Raw genomic sequence first — 25,613 nt, 5'->3', positions numbered from 1 at the left:
ATATCGATGCAAAACTGTACAACGCACTGCCAGTCAACATCAGGCAGCTAGAAGATGATAACAAATTTAAAAAATTTCTAGTAGAACAATGTTTTTATTCTGTAAATGACTATGTAGGTCAATAAATTTTTTCTGATGATATTTATAAAGGCAAAATGGAAAATACTCTATTTGTACCTAATCATTCTTTACCTAATCATTAATTACATTTACATACTTAAAGGACAGCTGTTGTGTGATGTAAATACATACTTAAGCAGTGTTGTGTATACAAGGACTTGCCATTTAGGGAGGACAAAACTAAAGCCTTATGAAAAACAGACTATGCATTTAAAATAACAAGCAGGGATGTATGTAGGCTATATTAATTTCATTATATTATTATTAACTTAATTGTATTATTTTGTTTTGTACTTTTTTACGTATATATTTTTTGTGTCCCATTTCTTTGAAATGGCTTACATGGACCCTTGACAACATCCATACAATATTTATTGTCAACGGATGGATAAATAAAATAAATAAATAGTGTAAAATGTACAGGACTATGTCAAATTGCTATTTATGTGAAATTTCATAATATATTTATTGTGCTGATTACAATGATGCAATTAGTTTTACTAGAAGCCTAATTAATTAAAATTTATGGCTGATTAAAGTTACAACAATGCCACCCAACAGGAAAACATTTTGAGCTAATGGGCAGAATAGGAAATATTGGCACCATACAATCTGAAGCAGACATTCTTTTCTTCCGAGGAACATATTTTAAATTACTTGAAACTAATTAACTTGTGAGGTAACTGGAATTGAAGATTTGAACACTCATGATTTTAATTGCTTATTTTGCCTCAACACTTACAAGGTTATGAACTTTAACTCTATACTTTTTTTACTATATTGCTAGCAGCAAGTAATTATATAACTTCTGTATATTGGTTCATGAGCATGTCAGTCAGGCAAGTGAGTGAGTAAGATCCACGTATCAGAAAGTCTGACATCAGAATTTGTACATGCAGTAACTATGTTGGTTGAAGAAAGTTCCAGGTGAGCTAATATATATGTGTAACAACTACGTATGTGACAATTCTGCAACTGCATAATATCTTTGCAGCATAAAATCTTGTGCACAATAGTGAACAAATACACATAAAGAGCTAATTTTCTTAAAATGCTATTTATTGGCTAATGCAATTAATTTTGGTGATTGCACTACAATTTATTTTGTGTGCATTGTTACTTCTATAATTCTGTCACTGCACACTATACCACTGTGGAATTCAACAAATACTATGTCTTTGACTAATGACTGAAATATTTCTCTTCTGGATATGTTGATGAAGAAAGAGATGGATGTATTTTTACTTGTTTAAACTGCAATCTGTAAAACTGGAACTAGTCATCAATAACTTCATAGCATGAAAAAAGTTGAAGGAGCCACTTTTAAAAGTTCATCTACTGTGTGGTCTACATCATTTGGCATTATACTATCAGTTTCCAGAATATTATTTCAGGAAATCAAAATATGAGACTTTGTCATACATGAAACTGAGTGTATCAAGAGTTAATGGGAACAATTGAAGGGCAGTGTCCTCGAAGGTGACACACATAGGGAGGAGAACTTGGTGAAGCAGTTAGGTGAGCAGGTGTTGAGCCTGTGGAGGAATGAAGATAGACTGTCTTGGGTCCAGATCACGAAGATATCAATGATTTGAACCAGACCAGGGATCTAGTATTTTGGATGGCTGGGGAAGTTTCCTCTGGATGGCCCATAAACAGGTTTGATTATGAGTGTGCCATGTGGGCTCTGTTGCTGATAATGCAAATTAGTTTATATATTTTCCCCTCATAGAAGAAGTAATTATGGGGCAGGTTATAGTTGGTCAGGTGTGCAAGGAATGGCGTGGTGGGTCTGAGGTTGGCAGGATGGAGGTAGAGGTAATGTTTGGTGGCAGCTAGGTCATGGGCCTTAGGTATAGAAACTAATTTTGTCTAATTATTAAAAATGCATTTCTCTGTGTGTTTCACATCAATGTACCAGGGCTCAAATACCTATTGCTCTTTTTTCATTGTATCTGAAATTGTTTCAAGGTACTGTGATTAGTGTATTGCAAGAGTCCAGGTCACTCTGGCACCTGTACTACTATGAATCATCAGATTTTATCTAGTATTCAAAATATTTCATATTCACCTCTGAAAATGTACTTACCATATTCTTGGCTTTCAAGATAGTTTTGGAAGTCCTTAAACCATATTTTTTGTGATCCCTGGCTAATGTAAGGATTTTCTGCCAGCTTTGATATAAGAAATTCAAGAGCATTATTGTTTGCCTGATAATAGTTATAGTAGTAATCTATTCCACCTGAAATAAAGATACAGATGCAACTGAGTTTAAATCCCAATAAACTACAAAACAAAAGCAGATTTCTTAAAAATCACACACACACACATGAGCTGCTGAGTCATCAATAGGGACACATCATTAGCTTTCAGGCAATTCTTCTTCAGAACTATGGAGTACATATATGCACGCATGTGCCTGCATGGCTACATTGTCTGCCAAAGACTTCCCATTACCCCAGTTATATGTTTGTGTATGTCATTTGTTGTGGATTTCATTCATAAAGATAGAGTTTCAAAAGGAGAATAAGCTTAAAAATACTGGTGCTTTAGTCACACAGAAAACAATAGCGAAATAAAAGTTAACCTGCATGGGGGGAACGGACGTACAAGGAAATAGGGTCAGCATATACCAGATGTCTTTCATAAGACTCTCTGGAGTCCATCCAAACAACTACTGCCCATCATGTGTTTTGTGTGACTCCCTATGTAAATTAAAAATGTTTGTTTCTTTCTTGTTACAATCAAAATGTGTATTTTAAGTGTAATGCTATATGCTCATTTGATAAAGCAGTTGTATAATAGTCTAGTATGATATATGGTGCAACAATATGTATTAACAGAGATGCAAAACTTACAGAATATACAGTACTCCACCAGGAACTGAGTACTGTTACTGTCAGCACACAAGATAGGGCAAGTAATATGTGGTAAAAAAGTGTACATCAATATGATAAGTGCTTGAGAACATGTTATTAAACTGAATATCACATCAGACTAACACGGGACTGCTCTATCAAGGGGGCACATGAAATTCAGTTTAAAAAAAATATTTTGTTTGTAATGCTATTTTCTGTTTACACTGGGCATTTCAAGATACCTGTGGTAAAAATAATTTGACTGACCACACAAACATCAAAAAAGAAATATTGCAGCCATCTGCCTATACACTAGAGAATAATGTGATTGACAACTCTTAGAAGAGACACCCTATATACAGTGCGAAATCTCTGATGAAATAAAAAGCTTCACACAATTTGAGTAAAAAAGACTCATGAAAGCACTGATTAAAGCTTCAAACAATTTAAGTTAAAGAGGTTGTCTCATATCCTCCATATAAAACAGTCACATTAAAAGATAAGGAATTTTGTTCTCTCTCTCTGTCTTTCTCTCTCAATATAGTCTTTTCACAAATATAGACTGAAATAATGTAATAAGTTTATGATTGTATGAGAATATGAAAACTTCATTAAGAGTGAGAATATTGACTTATCATTGCATTAGTTACAATATATATTTATTTCCATGAACTGTGTGCGCATAGTGACTGATTGATTGGTTTAATTTTCTCAGTATTCCATCTACTGTGGGAGAGTCATGCATGACATTGACACATGTAAATTACTCTGCCAAAATAAATTGTGCTATTACTCTGCCAAAATAAATTGTGCTGTTTGGCCATTGCTGTGACACACACAAAGTTTTGTTTATGTCTTATATAGGTGTTGAACTGGAAGAGAGAGTTCTCAAAGTTTCATCATATTTTAGCTGAAGAAGGTCTTTTTTTTTTTTTTTTTTTTTTTTAGTAGCAAACTCATCATAGTATTCCAGGAGCTCCATCATATACTCTTCTTCCATATGTTTTGTGTTATAGATGTGGTCTCCTTATGTATACTGTAAGCAGTCACGCATTCAATCTGAGTTGATGATTCTTGAGTCATCTGAGGCAACAGTTTCTGTAGTGCTGAATTTATTTGTTCAGAATATTATGACTAATGTCAAATTAAGATATTTTAGACTTAATAATATCCTTAAAAGAAATTATTTTGTGCAGTTTTTGAAGGGCTGAAGCACCTGTTGAGCCACTGGTTGAAGGAGACAAGCTGTGTTGGTCCAGGCACTGGATTATTCACAAGACATGCTCAATTTCCAATTGTCTTCCAGGTTTTTTTATGCGACTTAGTCATTATTCACTAACAACATACTTTGTATGGAAAGTATGGCAGATATTGTTTACAATGGACAGAATTAATTTGGTCAATTGGTCAGTTTGTACTGGGTAGATGGTGTGAATTATTTGACATAGTTTTCCTGGAATGTGTTTTGGCTTACATCATATTAGTGATAATATTTGAGTTAGTCTATCTCCAAAGACTTGTACCATGCTAAACATTTTTCTTCTCTTATTATAAAAATTATTTTGATCATATTTTCCATCAGAAACCCTGTTACATCACAATTACAACTCCTAGAGAAATGTGATGGGGTCCTCCACCAACTTTGAATTTACCATACTCTTATTATACAGTTTGTAAGCTTATACACAGGATTAATCACCAATGCCCTTCATAGATTATCTTGGCATTTTTAAAGATTTCTTCTTGTGAAGTTGCATATTCTGTCTTCCATTTGTTCAGAGCAGTAGCAACCTCTCCATTTAGTTAATATTAATTTTTTGTACTCTTGCATTATTGATGGGCTCGTGGCTGCGAAACACTTAATGTTTCACTACTGACTAAAATCATTGTTGTGCATATTCACTCAGTAATCCTATAGGCTCTAGTTTCTCAGACTTTTCCACTTATGGTTTCTTGGTTCACTTTAATCACTTTTCTAGGCTTCCTAGTAAGAGATGTCAGAGGCATTGCCTTGGTAGTGTTGCCTTGACTTGTCCACTAGTTTTGTACATGACAGACATAGCATTAATATATTCCTTTTTAAAATCTATCTCAAGTAACTGATAATTTGTTATTAGATTTATAATACAACAGTTTCTGACTCGCGTATTATTCCTACATCTTAAACTTGTTTCATTTGTCAATTTTTGTCAATTTTATATACAATATTGTCTGAAATTTTGACATGTACAATGTTTTTCTTAAATTTATTTATAGTAATTATTTATCACAATGAAAGCAGTCATTTTCAGAATGCATATAATGTGTGATAGCTCATAGCTCATAATGTGTAACTGAAACCATTTTGCAGGACATTGACCAGCTCATATTTTTGTTTATGTAGCATATTGACTTAGGAATTGTAACTGCACTATCTTCTCCCTCTTGCAAATGATACGTTTTACAGCAGGTTATGGCCATCTACATGGTTTAATTGTGAACATTTATGGCTGCCGATGCAGAAATTGCAGGTTTAATTCTTGGAGACCACTTCAGATGTTTCTTTGGTGGAAAGTGCAGTGTGAGATACACACATCCTGGATGCCCAAATGAGTAACTGCCTGAGTAAAATAAATAAATAGAGACCCAAGCCATCAAATTGGCGTCAGTTTCAGAGGCTTGCACTATTACACTACTGGCCATTAAAATTGCTACACCAAGAAGAAATGCAGATGATAAACGGGTATTCATTGGACAAATATATTATACTAGAATTGACATGTGATTACATTTTCAAGCAATTTGGGTGCATAGATCCTGAGAAATCAGTACCCAGAACAGCCACCTCTGGCCACAATAACAGCCTTGATACGTCTGGGCATTGAGTCAAACAGAGCTTGGATGGCGTGTACAGCTACAGCTGCCCATGCAGCATCAACACGATACCACAGTTCATCAGGAGTAGTGACTGGCGTATTGAGACGAGCCAGTTGCTCGGCCACTATTGACCAGATGCTTTCAATTGGTGAGAGATCTGGAGAATGTGTTGGCCAGGGCAGCAGTTGAACATTTTCTGTATCCAGAAAGGCCCGTACAGGACCTGAACATGTGGTCGTGCATTATCCTGCTGAAATGTAGGATTTCACAGGGATCAAATGAAGGGCAGAGCCACGGGTCATAACACATCTGAAATGTAATGTCCACCGTTCAAAGTGCCATCAATGTGAACAAGAGGTGACCGAGACATGCTTCCAATGTGTGTTCACCACGATGTAACCAAACACGGATGCGACCATCATGATGCTGTAAACAGAACCTGGATTCATCCGAAAAAATGACATTTTGCCATTCGTGCACCCAGGTTTGTCGTTGAGTACACCATCGCAGGCACTCCTGTCTGTGATGCAGTGTCAAGGGTAACCGCAGCCATGGTCTCCGAGCTGATAGTCCATGCTGCTGCAAACGCCTTCGAACTGTTCATGCAGATGGTTGTTGCCTTGCAAATGTCCCCATCTGTTGACTCAGGGATCGAGACGTGGCTGCACGATCCATTAGAGCCATGCGGATAAGATGCCTGTCATCTAGAATGCTAGTGATTCGAGGCCGTTAGGATCCAGTGCAGCATTCCATATTACCCTCCTGAATCCACCGATTCCATATTCTGCTAACAGTCATTGGATCTTGACCAAGCGAGCAGCAATGTCACGATACGATAAACTGCAATCATGATAGGTTACAATCTGACCTTTATCAAAGTCAGAAACATGATGGTACGCATTTCTCCTCCTTACACAAGGCATCACAACAACGTTTCACCAGGCAATGCCGGTCAACTGGTGTTTGTGTATGAGAAACCTGTTGGAAACTTTCCTCATGTCAGCACATTGTAGATGTCGCCACCAGTGCCAACCTTGTGTGAATGCTCTGAAAAGCTAATCATTTGCATATCACAGCATCTTCTTCCTGTCAGTTAAATTTCACGTCTGTAGTACATCATCTTCGTGGTGTAGCAATTTTAATGGCCAGTAGTGTATTAATGTCACAATACTGAAAATACATCCTGTGAATTAAACACCCATAACTCTTTTTGGCTAAGTGTATGAAATACTTATAAGTGATTAAATATTGATAAATCATGCCTGACACTTTTCTATTCATGTAAAAATTCTGTACACTTCAAAATTCCATGTATGACATACATGTTTGTAGCACAGTCAGAGTTATTGGAATGTCCAGACAAGCAAATCTAATATGAACAAAATGAACCTCATCTGCAGTTCAAGTAGGATTTAGGAAAACATCAGTGAAAAACTTAGGATGGGATAAATGCAACTGCTGTTGTCATATATCAGTACCGACAACAATAATTATGAACAATGACTATAAATGTATATGCAAAAGTATTGAGTCGTTAACACATCTATTCTTTCAGAAAAGCTAAACCATCAATTAAGCATAAGTGTAATGTGTGTCTTGTGGGAGATCAATATGTCAAATTGGAAGGTGTAGAACATGATAAGTGAATAAAGACCTACACTCAAGAAAGGAAAAAAAGTAGTAATATCAACAACAACAAAAAAAGGAAAATTATAAAAATTGTAGAATGATTAATGACAATATGGGGGGGGGGGGGGGGGGAGAGAGAGAGAGAGAGAGATAGAGAGAGAGAGAGAGAGAGAGAGAGAGAGAGAGTAACCCAGGACTTTCAGAATCATATTAACTTATATTCTGTGACAACAGAATATGTTAGTCATATTGTCTCATACTTACGCATGTATATGCCTCCCCTCTTTCCATAGAAGGGAAAATACTCAACTAATTTTTCATTGAATTTTATTGGATAAGAGCCCTGATTCAGATACCACATGGGATCAAACTTTCTCTCCACATGTAGGACTCCCACAATATTAATACCAAGCAGTACAACAGTTGTAAGTAGAACAACAACCTGCAAAGAAACATGTAAAAAATTATTATTTTTAACACAAACCCAGAATAAATAATGTGGAGGAGCCTTATCATACTGTTAAGAAAGAAAGTAATTTAAATATAAGTTGACAGGTCGATAGACACACAAACAAACACAAACATACACACAAAATTCAAGCTTTCGCAACAAACTGTTGCCTCATCAGGAAAGAGGGAAGGAGAGGGGAGACGAAAGGAAGTGGGTTTTAAGGGAGAGGGTAAGGAGTCATTCCAATCCCGGGAGCGGAAAGACTTACCTTAGGGGGAAAAAAGGACAGGTATACACTCGCACACACGCACATATCCATCCACACATACAGACACAAGCAGACATATTTAAATATGTCAGTATATTTAAATATGTCTGCTTGTGTCTGTATGTGTGGATGGATATGTGCGTGTGTGCGAGTGTATACCTGTCCTTTTTTCCCCCTAAGGTAAGTCTTTCCGCTCCCGGGATTGGAATGACTCCTTACCCTCTCCCTTAAAACCCACTTCCTTTCGTCTTCCCCTCTCCTTCCCTCTTTCCTGATGAGGCAACAGTTTGTTGCGAAAGCTTGAATTTTGTGTGTATGTTTGTGTTTGTTTGTGTGTCTATCGACCTGCCAGCGCTTTTGTTCGGTAAGTCACCTCATCTTTGTTTTTATATATAATTTTTCCCACGTGGAATGTTTCCTTCCATTATATAAATATAAGTTGAGCTACAGAACATCCCTGTTTCTAGCAAATACATAGTGGTTTGTATTTAACATCTAAAACAACTGTTGCCTTTGCCTTTCTTTCTGGTCCCTTTTATCCAACTAATGCAGGGCCAGGACTAGTATGGTACTTCTCCAGCTTTTCAAAGAACCAATCATACCCATATATAAGCTATTAATGTGATGGGGTTGTCATTCCCAAAGGCATTTTAAAGTTACTGCTAGTCTCCCCCCCCCCCCCCCCCTTTCACAAAGGAGATCGAATGTGACATGCCTTCTCAAAGTGTTTACACTTTATGTATCTTAGGTGAGACATGGGACCTAGCCCAGTATTTACCTAGGTTGGTGTGGAAAACCACCTAAAAAACATGTCCAAGCAGGCCAGCACACCTGCTCCTGCCATATAAACTGTGAGGTAGATTTGATCCAGGGCCAGCACCTCTCCGCACCCCAGAAGCAGGTGTTTTCATGCTTTCAGCTTTCCGAAAGGATAAATGCTGCCTTTATGTTCACTTTAAATACATCAGTCATACCTGTATATACTAAAACATGATTCCTATGACTCAAGGTTTTCCTACATGTATCTTATTCAATGTATTGTTTCCAGTGCAAGAATTATGAGAAATACGCTACTCTGTACTAGTGAATGACTTGTGCAACTGTTGCTCAAAAGGGATGTTCCACATGAGAAGTTTATCATGAATATGATACAGAATTTGTAATAAAGTCAATGCTTAAATACTTGCAGTAGCAGTCCCCAGACACTTCTGAAACATCTAGTGCACCTTCAACTTTTTTTCCTCTGCTGTTTCAATAAAGTGCTTAAAGCAAGTGGTGGAGTGGTTCCATTGGAAAGGACTTGGCCAATTTCCTTCCTCATCCTTGTGGTGCACCTATATTAACCTTGTCGTACATGGGATGTTAAACCGAAATCTTCTTTCCTTTCTTTGAGATTTGATGGATCATTTATATGGGTTTACTAGAGGTGAGGATAAAATTGTAGTTCTAGATGGATGTGTAGGACATATTTTACTATGATTCCACTTATATCGTTAAGAAATTTAAGGGAAGAAAGCTTTGTTAGTATGTTGCAGAGAGTAGGTGGATGTTGGAAGGGTACCACAAAATTTAAATGTGTTATTAAGTATAGGATAGAGACCTATTAGATGTTATGTTGAGAAAGAAGTTGACCAGTCTGAAAAATGGCTTTGAGATATGCTGCCAAAAGATGAACTGGATGAAAACAAGTGACAGGGTGGTCTGGCATTGTTGAGAAGTTAATATACAGCAGTTTTGGAGCTGGAGATATTATTATTATTATTATTATTATTATTATTATTATTATTATTAATCCTTTGTGAACAATGCTGAAAACATTCAGACTTAAAAAAAGATGACTAGGAAGAGTAAATTTTATGATGTTAAATGTATGTTCACAGTAATACTGATCATGCAAGGGTATGGGATTAATAATAGAAGGTCAGTTAGTTACAGGACATGACAAAATATAGACAGAGATGGGGTGTGGAAGAAAGAAAGAAGTAACACTTGAAATGAATAGATGTAAACACAACAGAGGGAGATGAGGAGAAAACAGTGGAAGGATAGAAGAAAGAAGGGCTATGCAAAGCAAGGAACAGTACTCAATAGAGAAGAAGTTAGTTAGTTTCATGTTCCACAGATCACTTGCAAGATAAATCATAATGATGTGGAATGTGGTTTGTATTTATTTATTTATTTATTTTAAAAAATAAGACATACATATGTGAGTTAGTGATTCCTTCCCACCACCTTTTACACATTGCAATAATAGAAATTCTTCTACGACATAGAAGGAGTTGTCAAGGTGAAACTTTTTCAGTTTATTTTCAAATTGTACTCTGCTGTTTCCCAGAAATTTTATATCACTGGGTAAGTGATCAAAAAGTTTGATTGCAGCTTCATGAACACCTTTTTGTGCTAAAGCCAATAATAATAAATGTCATTGTTTTTTAGACAAAATAAATGAGAAAAATCAAGAACAAGACAAAAAGAACCACACTGGCATGGGAAAGGGGTTGGAAATGAGCTCCCACTCAAGAGGTGTTCTTCACAAAACAAAAAATTATATTTTAATTGTGTAATATTTGGTAATATTTGCTCTGGGAATTGGTAAGTCCCTAGTTTGATCCCTCATGTTTGTTGGAATTTTGAAATATGTTATCTTAATTTGGATTTCATCTTTTGATGATGTTGCTTTATCTATGAGGTCTGTTCAAAAAATTCTGGAACATTTGTAATTTTGCGCCAATGGTGTATTGGACTGAAATGCAGTTGGCATTCCTGCACACACCTGTGTTTAATATGTAATTGCCAGAAGTTTCATTGTTATATGTGTGTTAGTTATTGTTCAGTGCTCTATTCAGTAGAAAGTTGTGTCACACAGTTCCTGAGAGGGCAGAGTTAGAGGAGTAATGCGTCTGTATTAAAGTTTGCATGAAGCTCAAGAAAATATTAACAGAGACACACCAAATAATGCAGGAAGGCTATGGTGATGAGTGCTTAAGCCACCCTCAGTGTTACACATGATTCACATGATTTAAAAATGGCGGGAAGGAAGTTAAATATGACCCTCATTCATGACACCCTTCAACATTCACCAATGACATTCATGTCAGGAATGTCAATCAATGAAATTGTGCATGCCAATCAAAAACTGATTGTCTGAAAGATTGCAGAAGAATGTAACTTCTCAGTTGGACCACATCATGAAATCCTGACACAGCAACTCAGATTCAACATGTTGCTGCCAAGTTTGTCCCATGGCTCATGGCTCAAGATCAAAAAGACCTTGGCCTCACAATCTTTGAGGAGCTTTTGGACTGTGCAAATGAGATGCTCCTTAAGAGAATCATAATTAGTGATGAGATGTGGATCTACGGTTATGATGGTAAGACCAAATTTCAGTCTTCACAATGGGTTGGGGAAGGTTCTCCAAGACCAAAAAAAGCTTGTCAGGTCAGGTCAACTGTCAAAGCCATGCTAATAGATTTCGTTGACTTTGAAGAATTAGTTCATCATGAATACATGCCACAGGGACAAACTGTTAATCAATCATACTACCAGCACATGTTGTGACACATGCCAGAAAATGTGAGAAGGAAACAACCTGAAATGTGGCGAGACAATTCATGGCTCTTACATCATGATAATGCATCCACACATTCATCCCTGTTAGTGTATGACTATTGCACAAAAAAACAAAATCACTGTGCTGCCTCATTCTCTGTACTCTCCAGAACTGGCCCCTGTGGACCTTTTTATTTCCAGAGTTGAAAACCCTGTTGAAAGGACAAAGATTTACAATGATAGCTGAGATAAAAGAAAATTTGCAGAGGGCACTTTGTGTCATCTAGCAAGAGGCATACCAGTACTGCCTCTGGAAGTGAAACAGTGTTGGGAGTGGTGTATCAATTGTGGAGGAGAGTATTTCAAAGGAGACCATGCTCAGTAAGTAAAGGGAAAGTGTAGAAAAATTTTGTGGACAAAGTTCTGGAATTTTTTAAACAGATCTCATATGTGAAGAACGTTAGCAATGTTCTGTGGTTTTGATTTGATTAAAAGCAGTTGTTCCTCTATAGTAGAGTGTGGCTAGCTCACAGAATTTTCTTGGGACTGAGATGAATACAATTAACAATCTTATAAAACTGCTCCAAAATTACCAGTTTGGGACTCTGCTGATATACATTATTATAAGATGACATTTCCTAAAAGGCACTTTGATCGGTAACACTTTTTTTGAAATGATGCAGTAATATTATGTTTTGCCGTATCATCGAAATTGTTTCAAGCATGTATCTTTGTACATCAAAAAGAAACTAAAAATGATGAATGATGTTTACCTTCACTGGCCATTTAACCAAGAATGGTGCAAAATAATTAGCAAATATTCTTTGTTGAATGCTATCTCTTCTACAGTTGACATTTTTATTTTCATCGTGTTTTCTAAAGAAGCATCCTTCTCGTCTTGCCATAACTCTTCTTTCATCAATAGATAAACAACTTACAAAAAATATCATTACATAAACATATACACATGCTATACCAACAGCAGCAAAAACACAGAATGACCTCAGGAAAGGCATTTTCTGGAACAGAAACAAAAATTTAGTTTAATGTACTGAAAATGATAAAAAATATTTTTTTTGCAATTACTGTAGTACACTATTCCTATTGGAATTGGGTACATTCTAGTTTTCATCTCCCTCTTTCCCTCATAAGCAACTCAATTAGAGATAGAATCTGCTTTGGAAAGAGCCATTACAAATGGAATAGCTCGACATGTCACATATTGTGATGTCATACCTTTTATTGGCCATCAGTATGGCAGGATGGGCAAAATGCTTGATAACAGTGCATTTAATCACAGGCAGATCATGGGTACCCAATACATTGGACACTGCATCTATGCTGCAATTCAGGCCACTGTGTCAAGCATGTACCATGAGTACCTCCATTCAGAGAAAACCACTGCAACACAAGTCAACTGCCATGGGCAATATCATGCTGCTGATAGGGGGTAATCCTCAACCACAATTCATTATTGCAGCAGATAGGCAAGCAACAGTGCAGAATATCACTTGGAAATTCAACAACTGATAAGAAATTATACCATACAGGACTACCTCCTTTTTACAGGTTGCAGAAGACACTACCCCTCATGTGTACATCTGATCTTTGTATGTCACAGGGCACAGGTATTGGCATAGATGCAGGAACATCACAACTGGATATTTCAAGCATGGAAAAAGGATGCCTGGACTGAATAGTCAGTAAATGTTGACACGTGCTGATGACTGGGTACTAGTGAACCAAAAACTATATGAAGGGAAGCTGGGTGCCAATAGCGGCACTGATCAGGAGATGGTGGAGTATTCTTGTGTGGCTGGGCCCCCTGATACATTCACCATCATCTCTCAGTAGTAATTGAAACTGAAACCTACAGTTTGATTATGTACATCCTCTTGTTCACTAGTAGAATGCTATAGGCAACCTGCACCTTCAGCAAGACAGTCCACCTCCATATCATTCCTGATTTGTATCAGAATGATTTGAGGAACACTCCACAGCTATGATGGTGCTTATGTGGCCTATTAGTCATCTGAATTCAGCCCATGGAGCAAACCGGGTATACCACTGGGAAGTGTGGTATACCGTAAATTCATCAAAGACCAAAGTCAGTGAGTTATGGGGAATGATTGAGAGGTCTTGGATCATGTGTCTTGAGGCTTGAGGAGCCCATGTTTAACACATTAGTACTGTTATCAGGACTTGGGGGAGGGGAGGTCTGGGGAGGGGGTGGCAGGTGGGGGGAATGAGGGGGGTAGACTGCAGTTCAAAAGCTCATGAGTGTTTATTATTAAAAAATTACAGAAATATGTGAGAAAAGTGACTTACAGTTGATGTTCCAACAGCAAATGCTATTACATCTGTTAGGATAGTTACAGTAACAGAAATTCCACATTTTTTCAAGGTCAGACCTATTTTTTCTCGAACATTCATGTCTTTTCTTCCCTCGTTGACATTATCAAGACTCTGAAAGAAAACAACACAATAATTGAAAATAATTTTTAAATTATATCTTAGTTTTTCTTGCTTAAAAGTTGCATACAGACTGATAATAACTGATCATGTACCATTGTTATCAGAGTCCTTTGGGACATTTTAATACATATAGTGTTGTGACTCGCCGATCTTTCAAAGTGCCACCGCGCAGTCACGCGTGTCCTCTACATGCGGCGCTATCTGCCAGCCATGCAGCAGCAGCGCCACCTAAGCGGCCAGCCAGCCAGCGGCTGCTAGACTTGGACTCAGTTGTGATATGACTGTTAAAGTGTACACATGTCTTACTCTGTTTACTTGATCTGTGATTTTCATGTATTGCGTTGTCCTTGGAATATATTTGTTCAACTTGAAGTTATAACAATTGGTGACGAGGTAGCGAATTTTTCTTTTTCATCGTTGACCCACATGTTTCCATGGCTACTTTAGAGCAAGTATTGCAAGGTCTCATAGAACAGCAAATGCTTCTCACAAATGCGATTCATGATTTTGTCGCAGCATCCAATGCGGGGCGTCTCTCGTCGTCGTCTCTACCTCCTTTTCCTCCTTACGACGAGACGGCGGAAGACTGGTCTGATTACGAAAAACATCTTCGACAGCACTTCTTGGCATTTCATGTCATGGATGACCAAACATGTAAGTCTCTCTTCCTTTCATGGATTTCACCTCAAATGTATCGGTTGTTGTCGCAGTTGGCTCCTTTGAAAGATCCTGCATCTTTGTCCTTTGCTGAAATGTACTCACTTCTGTCCGTCTATTTTCCAAAGCATATGCATGTGGTAGCCTCTCGTGTTGCTTTTTATCATTGTCAAAAACAACCGAATCAATCCTATTGCGCTTGGGCTGCTGAACTTCACAGCCATAGTTGAAAGTGTCAATTTGTTACTGAAGTTCATAAAGATCCTACGCCGATTCCATGGTACGGGATGCTATTATCCGGTCGGCGCCTGACAAAGAAGTTCGACAACATGCCCTTCAGTTGGCAAATCCGACTCTAGATGAAGTCCTATCCATCGTTCAGTCTTTTGAAATGTCTCGTGCCGCTGGAGCGCAAATAGAGGCATGGGGTGACGTCGGGGAAATATAACCTCTGTGCGCTGTTGACGAAGCGTGTGGCGTGTCCCTGCCGGCCAACGTGGCTGCAGTACGCTCCCAAGTGCAGCCTCGGCCTAACCGTAAAGAATCCTCTAAGAAACTGCAGCAAAACCCATGGCAACTTCCTTCATGTCCGCGGTGTTTTATGAAACATTCATGAGAGGATTGTCCACAATGTTGGGCCGTGTGTCACAAATGCAAAAAAAGGGTCATGTGTCATCCGTTTGCAAATCTGACTGCATACGTGATATTCATGATCATGGTGCTGATTCTGATTCTGTGTTGTCTGTCAAATGTACTTCTTCCCTTTCAGGGAAGTTATTCCTCACTGTCCAAATACTTGGTTGAGATGTTCGCATGCAGGTAGATACTGGTTCTGCTGCCACTATCATCAATTCCCAGATGTATCTTCAGTTGGGTTCTCCAACCCTGTCACCTGTCACTAGGCAATTACGGACTTACAATAAACAGAATTTCTCTCTTGGGGCAATTTGATGCTGAGGTATCTTACAAATCTGTCGTTCGCACTGTTCCCATATTTGTGGTCGACCATAGTAATGCGGAGAATCTTTTTGGTTTTGATGTCTTTCGCGTTTTTGGGTTCTCCATAGATGACTCTGTCAACATCGTCTCTGATACTATTCCTTATGCTCAATTGGATTCCTTGTCGACGACATTTTCGTCCCTTTTTTCTCCTGGGTTAGGCCGTGCAAACGACTTTGAAGCTCATATCATGCTCAAACCCACTGCTCGGCCTAAGTTTTTTCTGGCTCGGCCCATTCCTGTGGCCCTTCGTGATCAGGTCAAATGGGAGATGGATCGTCTCACTGCTTCAGGGGTCTTGCTTCTTGTCACTTCCAGTGAGTGGTCCTCTCCTGTCATTGCCGTTGCTAAGCCAAATGGTGATATTTGTCTCTGTGGCGATTTCAAAGCCCATGTAAATGCTCAATGGCTTATCGACACTTACCCAATGCCTCGACCTGAAGAATTGTTCACTAAACTTGCTGGAGGCCAGTATTTTTCTGAACTGGACCTGTCGGAAGCTTATCATCGACTTCCTCTCGACGCTGCTTCCCGGCAGTTTCTGGTCCTTAACATGCCTTTCGGCCTCTATCAATACCAACAATTGCCAGTCGGAGTTGCCAGTGCCCCTGCTCTTTTTTTAATACTAGTTCCATGGATCATGAACACGATATTTCGTAATGATGTGGAACGAGTCAAATTTTCCAATACATGACATAATTAAGTTAATTTAGCAACATAATTAAGTTAATATAACAACTTTTTTTCCCCTTAATTTATATCTAAAAATTCCTCTATGGAGTAGAAGGAGTTGTCATCCAGAAATTCTTTTAATTTCTTCTTAAATACTTGTTGGTTATCTGTCAGACTTTTGATACTATTTGGCAAGTGACCAAAGACTTTGGTGGCAGTATAATTCACTCCTTTCTGTGCCAAAGTTAGGTTTAATCTTGAATAGTGAAGATCATCCTTTCTCCTAGTATTGTAGTTATGCACACTGCTATTACTTTTGAATTGGGTTTGGTTGTTAATAACAAATTTAATAAGAGAGTATATATACTGAGAAGCTACTGTGAATATCCCTAGATCTTTAAATAAATGTCTGCAGGATGATCTTGGGTGGACTCCAGCTATTATTCTGATTACACGCTTTTGTGCAATAAATACTTTATTCCTCAGTGATGAATTACCCCAAAATATGATACCATATGCAAGCAATGAGTGAAAATAGGCGTAGTAAGCTAATTTACTAAGATGTTTATCACCAAAATTTGCAGTGACCCTAATTGCATAAGTAGCCAAACTCAAATGTTTCAGCAGCTCATCAGTGTGTTTCTTCCAATTTAATCTCTCATCAATGGACACACCTAAAAATTTTGAATATTCTGCCTTAGCTATATGCTTCTGATAAAGGTCTGTATTTATTAATGGCGTCATACCATTTACTGTACGGAACTGTATGTACTGTGTCTTATCAAAATTCAGTGAGAGTCCGTTCACAGGGAACCACTTAGTAATTTTCTGAAAGACATTATTGACAATTTCATCAGTTAATTCGTGTTTTTCAGGTGTGATTACTATGCTTATATCATCAGCAAAGAGAACTAACTTTGCATCTTCACGAATATAGAATGGCAAGTCATTAATATATATTAAGAACGACAAAGGACCCAAGACCGACCCTTGTGGAACCCCATTCTTGATAGTTCTCCAGTTTGAGGAATGTGCTGATCTTTGCATATTATGAGAACTGCTTATTTCAACTTTCTGCACTCTTCCAGTTAGGTACGAATTAAACCATTTGTGCACTGCCCCACTCATGCCACAATACTTGAGTTTGTCTAGCAGAATTTCATGATTTACACAATCAAAAGCCTTTGAGAGATCACAAAAAATCCCAATGGGTGGTGTTTGGTTATTCAGATCATTCAAAATTTGATTGGTGAAAGCATTTTGTGTTGAAAAACCTTTCTGGAAACCAAACTCACATTTTGTTAGTACTTCATTTTTACAGATATGTGAAGCTAATCTTGAATACATTACTTTCTCAAAAATTTTGGATAAAGCTGTTAGAAGGGAGACTGGACGGTAATTGTTGACATCAGATCTATCCCCTTTTTTATGCAAAGGTATAACAATAGCATATTTCAGTCTATCAGGGAAAATGCCCTGTTCCAGAGAGCTATTACACAGGTGGCTGAGAATCTTACTTATCTGTTGAGAACAAGCTTTTAGTATTTTCCTGGAAATGCCATCAATTCCAATTCAGCGATTCTTGGAACAATTATTGCTCACTGTCCCTGGTTGTATAAATTACATGGATGACATTGTTGTCACTGACTCCACCACTGACGAACATCTTCAGAATCTCCGCACACTTTTTCATGTCTTACAGACTGCTGGTCTTAAGTGTAATCTTCAGAAATCAAAATATTTTCAGGCATCTATCACGTTCTTGGGGTTTCAACTCTCTCGGGATAGTGTTCGTCCACGTCAGCAAACTGTCGCTGCGATCGATGCCCTTCCTCCCCCTACATCTGTTAAGGAACTGCAGACCTTCTTGGGGAAAATAGCATACTATCACAGGTTTTTACCATCTGCTGCTTCGGTGGCTCAACCGTTGCATTGCCTGTTGCATAAAAACGTGCCTTTTCACTGGTCTGCGTCATGCGATGCGGCTTTCCAGAAATTGAAGACTATGCTGAAACAAGCCCCACGCCTGGCTACTTATTGACGTGGCCAACATCTTGTTCTTTCCATGGACGCCTCTCAATACGGGATTGGTGCAGTTCTTGCACACCATTTTTCTGACGGTTCTGAACAACCCATTGGTTATGCCTCCAAAACGCTCACGGATGCCCAACAAAAGTATTCTCAAATTGAAAAAGAAGCTTTGGCCATTATTTATGCTCTTCATAAGTTTGGGGTTTTTCTCTATGGATCCAAATTTCATCTTTTTACAGATCACAAACCACTTGTTTCCTTGTTTCATCCATCAATGTCACTTCTCGACAAGGCTGCACACCGCCTCCAGCATTGGGCTCTTTACTTGTCTCGTTTCAATTATGAGATTCATTTCCAGCCGACGGCTCAACATGCGAATACTGATGCACTGTCTTGCCTTCCCATGGGTCCTGATCTGGCATTTGATAGGGACGAACTTTTGTGTTTCCACCTAGATGTTGCCAAGCAGCATGTTGTGGTACCTGCGTCTTTGCGTGCTTCAGTCTTGCATCTCCTCCACCGAGGGCACTGGGGTGTCTCTCGCACAAAATCTCTGGTGCACCGTCATGTGTACTGGCCCGGCATCGACTCTCAAATCACACACATGGTCGCTGCCTGCGGCCCTTGTGCATCACAGGCCACTGCCCCGAAGTCATCTTTGTCACTGTGGCCTTCGCCTGGGAAGCCCTGGGAGCATACTCATGCTGACTTCGCGGGACCTTTTTCAGGTACTTATTCGCTTCTCGTTATTGACGCCTACTCTAACTTTCCTTTCATTGTCTGTTGCACGTTGCCTACCACTGCGGCAACCACAAATGCTCTAGCTCGCATTTTCTCTTTGGGAGGCCTTCCCTCTACTCTTGTTACTGATAATGGTCTGCAATTTGCCTCTTCCGATTTTGCGGATTTTGTGCCCATCACGGTGTCATGCCTGTCATGGCCCCTCCATTCCATCCACAGTCAAAAAGTGAGGCTGAACGACTGGTCCACACATTTAAGGCTCAGATGAGGAAACTCCTGACTTCTTAAGATGCTAATGATGCGCTTCTCCAATTTCTGGCTTCTTACCGTTTCACCCCCATTGGCGACCACAGCCCGGCTGAGCTTTTACATGGCCGACAGCCCCGCATGCTACTTCATCTTCTGCGGCCTTCCACCTCACGGCCGCGGGTGCCTTCGCTTGGCCGGTTCACCGCCGACGACCTTGTATGGGTACGGGGATATGGCAGGTGGCCAAAATGGAGTCCTGGCCACATCTTACGACACTGTGGCTAACACCTGTATGAAATCCAGATGGACACGGGTGTTGCAGTGCGTCATTCGGACTAGCTTCGGCCTCGTGTGCCGGCAACGCCTGTTCCAGATGCCGCTACACCACCTTCAGCTCTACCTGACGCTCGGGATCCTGGAATCTCTCATCACTCACAATGCAGTCCTCTCACCATCCTATCGGTCCCAGCACACAAACTGATGCCAACAGGAGATGTGCCCATGCAGGAACCAGATGACCATCATGTCGGAGCAATTCTACTCGCCTCCTATGGACGCGGACACATCGCCCATGTCTCCTTTTATAACAACCGGTCTTGCCGCAATGGGCAGATTGGTGCATGGAGCCCCAGCAGATTCGACCCCCACGTCTCCTGTCATCTTGACCCGTTATCATCGGGGACACTTCCATCCGTATGGGAAGCCTCCTCCTCGAGACTTTACGGCCAGTCAAACAACACCTATAGACGTTAGCAATCTACAGGCCACCTCCATCAAGGCCTGTGCAAAAACTTTAAAGGGGGAAAAGTGTTGTGACTCGCTGATCTTTCAAAGTGCCCGCCGCAGTTACGTGCGTCCTCTACATGTGGCACTGTCTGCCAGCCATGCAGCAGCAGCACCACCTAAGTGGCCAGCCAGCCAGTGGCCGCTAGACTTGGACTCAGTTGTGATGTGACTGTTAAAGTGTACGCACGTCTTACTCTGTTTACTTGATCTGTGACTTTCATGTATTGCATCGTCCTTGAAATATATTTGTTCAACTTGAAGTTATAACATATAGCTCATATGTCCTTTCACTGTGATAATGGCCTATGCACTGTCTGTCTTCCACATGTATGTTGGACATGCACTGTTTATATATCAATATTTACGGTACTGGTGTGTTGGTATCATCTTAACAGCAAGCTTACGACCAGAGCGACAGTGCACATACAACTGCATGATAAAATAACAATGTCTCTGGCTTATGCGAATAAATATACAGGAAACTCAACTTTTTAGTATACAAGCAATGGAAACCTCCAGGTTGGAAAGTTAAAAATGTAAGAAGAAAGTAGACTGCTACTTACCATAAAGGAGACATGTTAATTTGCAGATGTGTGTAATGGAAATGCCATGTGGCTAGGGCCTCCCGTCGGGTAGACCATTTGCCTGGTGCAAGTATTTCGAGTTGACGCCACTTTGGTGACTTGAGTGTCAATAGGGATGAAATGATGATAAGGAGAACACAACACCCAGTCCCTGAGCAGAGAAAATCTCCAACCCAACCAGGAATCGAACCTGGGCAGTTTGGTATTACATTCCGTCATGCACCCCACTCAGCTACCAGGGGCGGACATGCGTATAATGAAAAGACACTTACACATTCACTTTCAGCCACAGCCTTCATCAGAAAACGAAAGAGAAACACACACCATTCATTCACACAAGCAAGCACACCTCGTGCACACATGACGGCCAAATCTGGCACTTTGGAGTTGATGGTCACATGTGCGTAAGGTGTGCTTGCTTGTGTGAATGAATGGTGTGTGTTTCTCTTTCTTTTTATGATGAAGGCTGTGGCCAAAAATTAATGTGTAAGTGTCTTTTAGTTGTGCCTGTCTTCAGCTTAATGTGTCACCTTTATGATAAGTAGCAATTTATCTTCTCCTTATATTATTTTTATTATGCAGTACTTTGTACATGTTTTACAGTACAATCAGTACTCAGAATGCATGCACATGTCAAAATTACTGAAGAAGTATAAGATCTAAAAGAATGAAAAGTACTGTACCAGAGAACAGTTACGTAAGCTCTGTATTTTGATAACATGTCTCATACTTAATGGTAAGAGGTTGCAAGCCTTAGTTTCCAAATGTTTTCCAATTATTTCCTCTACACCTATATGCACCTATAATTTAGCAATGTTTGTCCTGTTCTTAAAAATTATAATCAGATTTAATAAAGCAAAAGAATCAAAATATTAAAAAAGTTGTTATATTTTAGACCCTGCAGCCACAAACAGGTTTGACTTTATCAACAGAATTAGTATAGAGAAAAGCACTAGCAACCATATTGTTATCATAATTACAACTTTTACTCAAGTTAATGAATCCATCAAGAAGGCTAGGAGAGTTTTTATGCCGGAAAGAGCAGACAAGCAGTTGTTAGCATTGTACTCGGACAATCAATGGCCTTTTTTTAGTTCCAATATGATGGACATAGAGGAATTATGGGCAAACTTTAAACTGATTATAAATCACATTCTCGAGAAATATACTGAGTAAGTGCATTAAAGACAGGAAAGACTCACCATGGTTTAAGAACAAAATTCCCAAAATTCTGTGAAAACAGACTGTTGTACTCTCAATTTAGAAAAGAAATCAGAAATGTTAACAGCCAAAAGTTAGTAAAAATTCCTGTATCTATAAAAATATTGATGGGTGAAGCATACAACTACTTCCACCACAATAAGTTAGCAAAAGATATTGTGAAGAATCCTAGGGATTTTGGTTGTACAAAAAATTTCTAACAGGTTGAAGGCATCTTCTCAGTCGCTAATAGACCAATCTGGTGTGGCAGTAGAAGACAGCAAAAAGAAATCTGAAGTTTTGGCCATGCAGTTCTAGGCACTACAGTCTGGAACTGCATTGCCGCTACGGTCGCAGGTTCGAATCCTGCCTCGGGCATGGATGTGTGTGATGTCCTTAGGTTAGTTAGGTTTAAGTAGTTCTAAGTTCTAGGGGACTGATGACCTCAGAAGTTAAGTCCCATAGTGCTCAGAGCCATTTGAACAATCTGAAGTTTTCAAGTTTTGTGTTTAAAAAACCATCATGCAGGAGGATCATACAGACATACCATCATTTGAATGATACACAAACTCTCATTTGGAGGGCATAGAAATAGACATCCTTGGACTGAAAAGCAACTGAAAGAGTTGAAAATAAATAAGTCACCAGGTCTGGATGTAATCCCAATTCTGTTTAATAGAAAGTACTCTTTGCCATTGGCCCCACACTTAGCTTGCATTTATTATGAATATCTTGCCCGGTGGAAAGTCACAATCAACTGGAAAAAGTGCAGCTGACTCCTATATATAAGAAAGGTGGAAGAATAGACTCACAAAATTACAAAGCAATATCCTTAATGTTGGTTTGTTGCAGAATTCTTGGGCATATTCTAAATTCAAATATAATCAATTTCCTTGAGAGAAAAAAGCATCTATCAAAAAATCAACACAGATTTAGAAAGCATTGCTTGTTTGAAACTCAGACTGCCTGTTTCTGCACAATATCCTATGAACTGTGGATGAAGGGCAAAAGATAGATTCCATATCACTAGATTTCAGGAAACCATTTGACACAAGGCCATAACTATAAGCAAGTGTGTAAAATAATGAAAGAGATGTATCAACCAAGGAAATTTTCCCTGTATATAATTAAAATACAATACTTTCCCAAACACGTAGCTTTAAAATGAAAATTTAAATAACATTATTGGCTAACTGGTTTGTGTCTACACTTCATTTTAATGAAGCTACTTACAGTATCTTCATAGCTTGTCTCGAAATACCAGTTTCAGCATTGAGTAAAGCAAAAATGGTGGGTCAGTCTTCTAAGATGTCTTTCAAGAACTTGAATTTTGAAAATGACCTTTCCCCACTGATGTTTGTGATTGTAAGTGACATACATTCCTAGAGTGATGCTGATATAAGGAAAATAAATTTGACATTCCATGGAATCTGGTTTGGATGAAATGAGGTATGAAAGAACCTAGTTCATTTCAAACTGCCAAAAACCTCCATTGCCCATTGCTTGTCTAATGAAGGGCTACACCTTTCAGTGGCTGCCACTAAAAATTTGAATCAAGGAAAGTACATCTCCATCATTTACAATTGTAAGAGGAGCCCAAATCACAGTATTAAAACAAGAACTTTTTTTAATTTCAAGTTTTTGTGGAAGCAGGCTCCTAAGCTGAAGCCTAGACACTCTGCATAAATGTGGCCCAGCACTTCACTACAGCCTGTGCATGTCTTGACATTTCTAGACATTATGTAATTGGTTTATACTCCACTAGATGGTACAAGACTTAGACATTTCTTATGTTGTGTTTTAGGTGGCTAGCTTCTGTGCCAACTTAGTAAGGTGGTGTGTCGTGCAGTAATATGTACTCAAGTAAAAATCACTTCTGGTGCATTGAAGCTGAATAAGTCAGTATGTTAAAAACAGTGTGGAAATACTCTGATAAATTCAAAAGTAAAATTTCAACTGTTTATTTTTCTTCTCGGTGAACTAGATTTTTTAAAAGATGATTTAATTCATTCATTTCTTATCTGTACACATGAAAATACAGGGTGTACCAGGAGGAATAGTCAGTATTCAGGGATATTACAGAAATAATCACTCAGAGCAAAAAAGTCTTGTAAACTTGGGCTCTAAAATGCATACCACAAGAGCTGATGAGCACTTGTTCAGTATAAGAGATGTGTTTCATGGTAGAGAAGATGAATAAGTGCTCATAGCTCTTAAGGTATGCATTTTAGAGTCCATGTTTACTAGACTTTTTTGTCCTTCAAATGATTGTTCCTGTCATATCCCTGAATATTGGTCATTCCTCCTGGGACACCATGTATAATGTTCCATTATGTCTACACTGAAGTGTCTGTAGCATCCACCCTGGTGCAGGGTGGGGTTTCTATGAGCCAAGATGGTGCAAGTGGGTGGTGGAGGGACCCAGGTGGCTCCAGAGAAAAGGAGCTGCAAATGTAACAAGTTCTTTTATTAATGCATCTGCAATGCTTTGTACACTGGGTCAGTGTCCAACTGGGCACTGAATTCTGCTGGTGTGGCTGCCCATACATCCCACATTGCTGACACAATACTAGACTGTGCCAGCAGCCTCATTATATAAGCCTGCTGCAGACACCTGGTGCCAGCAGTGTGCAGACTCACCACTGCTGTGGCCACTGAGACCCTGCTGTTGTCTGGTGGCATCAAGGTAGGGGATGCTCACCATGCTGAGATGCCTGTGTGTCAGTGGCAAATGGCAGCTGGTGTGCACAGGCGGAGAAATCTGCCATACTGCTGGAGATGGCCTAGTGTGACCAGCCATGCTGTGGCACTAAGCCCTGCAGTGACCTCAAACTGGTGACCTTCACTGGCAAGCCCATGTAGGATTCTTGTCCAGTACAGACTTGTTACGCTGTGTGGACTGCGAGACTCAGAATAATTCTATTACAAAAATGACAAGTACTTATAATCTTCAGCAGTGTGCTTATTGTGCATATGCACTGTTTTCAGTTATATATCTTAAAAACACTACTGCCACTGTCAGTGTAGAAATCTGTCTTACTCTTGCTGCACTAGTCAATACAGTACCACTGAGTTTTACCGCTTCAGCATGATAACCTGCACCATAAATATGCACTGGCCTTGTTGAACTATTGCAGTGACAAAGTGACAACATCCTACACTCATCCACTGTCAGTACTGCTGGAGTACACTGCTCAGACTCACATGAATCTCCCCCACATATGGTCATTATGCAACATTACCCCCCCCCCCCACCCCCCCCCCCCCCCCACCTTCTCTATGAACAAGACCCAGTCCTTCAGGTCAACCTTAAAACCAGTTTCGTATCAAACTACATATCTCTGTGGCATACGGAGAAATTTTATAACTAAACATTTGTGACTTGCTGACACGGGTTAGATAAGGCATCCAATCTTTCTCACTAAGCTGATTACTGCTACTTTACTTATGAACCTACTTCTTAAGTTTCTTGCACACTACTGGCATCT

At 39.2% G+C, this 25,613-nt stretch overlaps 1 protein-coding gene across 1 annotated transcript in view; it reads right to left on the bottom strand.

Moving 5' to 3' along the window:
* Positions 1-25,613, bottom strand: part of LOC124721143 (patched domain-containing protein 3-like) — a 631,834-nt gene that overhangs the window by 197,959 nt on the left and 408,262 nt on the right. Inside the window, exons 9-12 of the mRNA XM_047245962.1 lie at positions 14,060-14,197; positions 12,505-12,750; positions 7,728-7,905; positions 2,210-2,362 (exon numbers count right to left, since the gene is read on the bottom strand). Coding sequence (XP_047101918.1) covers positions 2,210-2,362; positions 7,728-7,905; positions 12,505-12,750; positions 14,060-14,197 — 715 coding nt within the window. The remainder of the gene's footprint in view (positions 1-2,209; positions 2,363-7,727; positions 7,906-12,504; positions 12,751-14,059; positions 14,198-25,613) is intronic.

The sequence above is a fragment of the Schistocerca piceifrons genome, chromosome X (genome assembly GCF_021461385.2).
Source record: "Schistocerca piceifrons isolate TAMUIC-IGC-003096 chromosome X, iqSchPice1.1, whole genome shotgun sequence".
In the NCBI taxonomy this organism is placed as follows: Eukaryota; Metazoa; Arthropoda; class Insecta; order Orthoptera; family Acrididae; genus Schistocerca; species Schistocerca piceifrons.
This window is presented reverse-complemented; position numbering and strand designations above follow the sequence as displayed.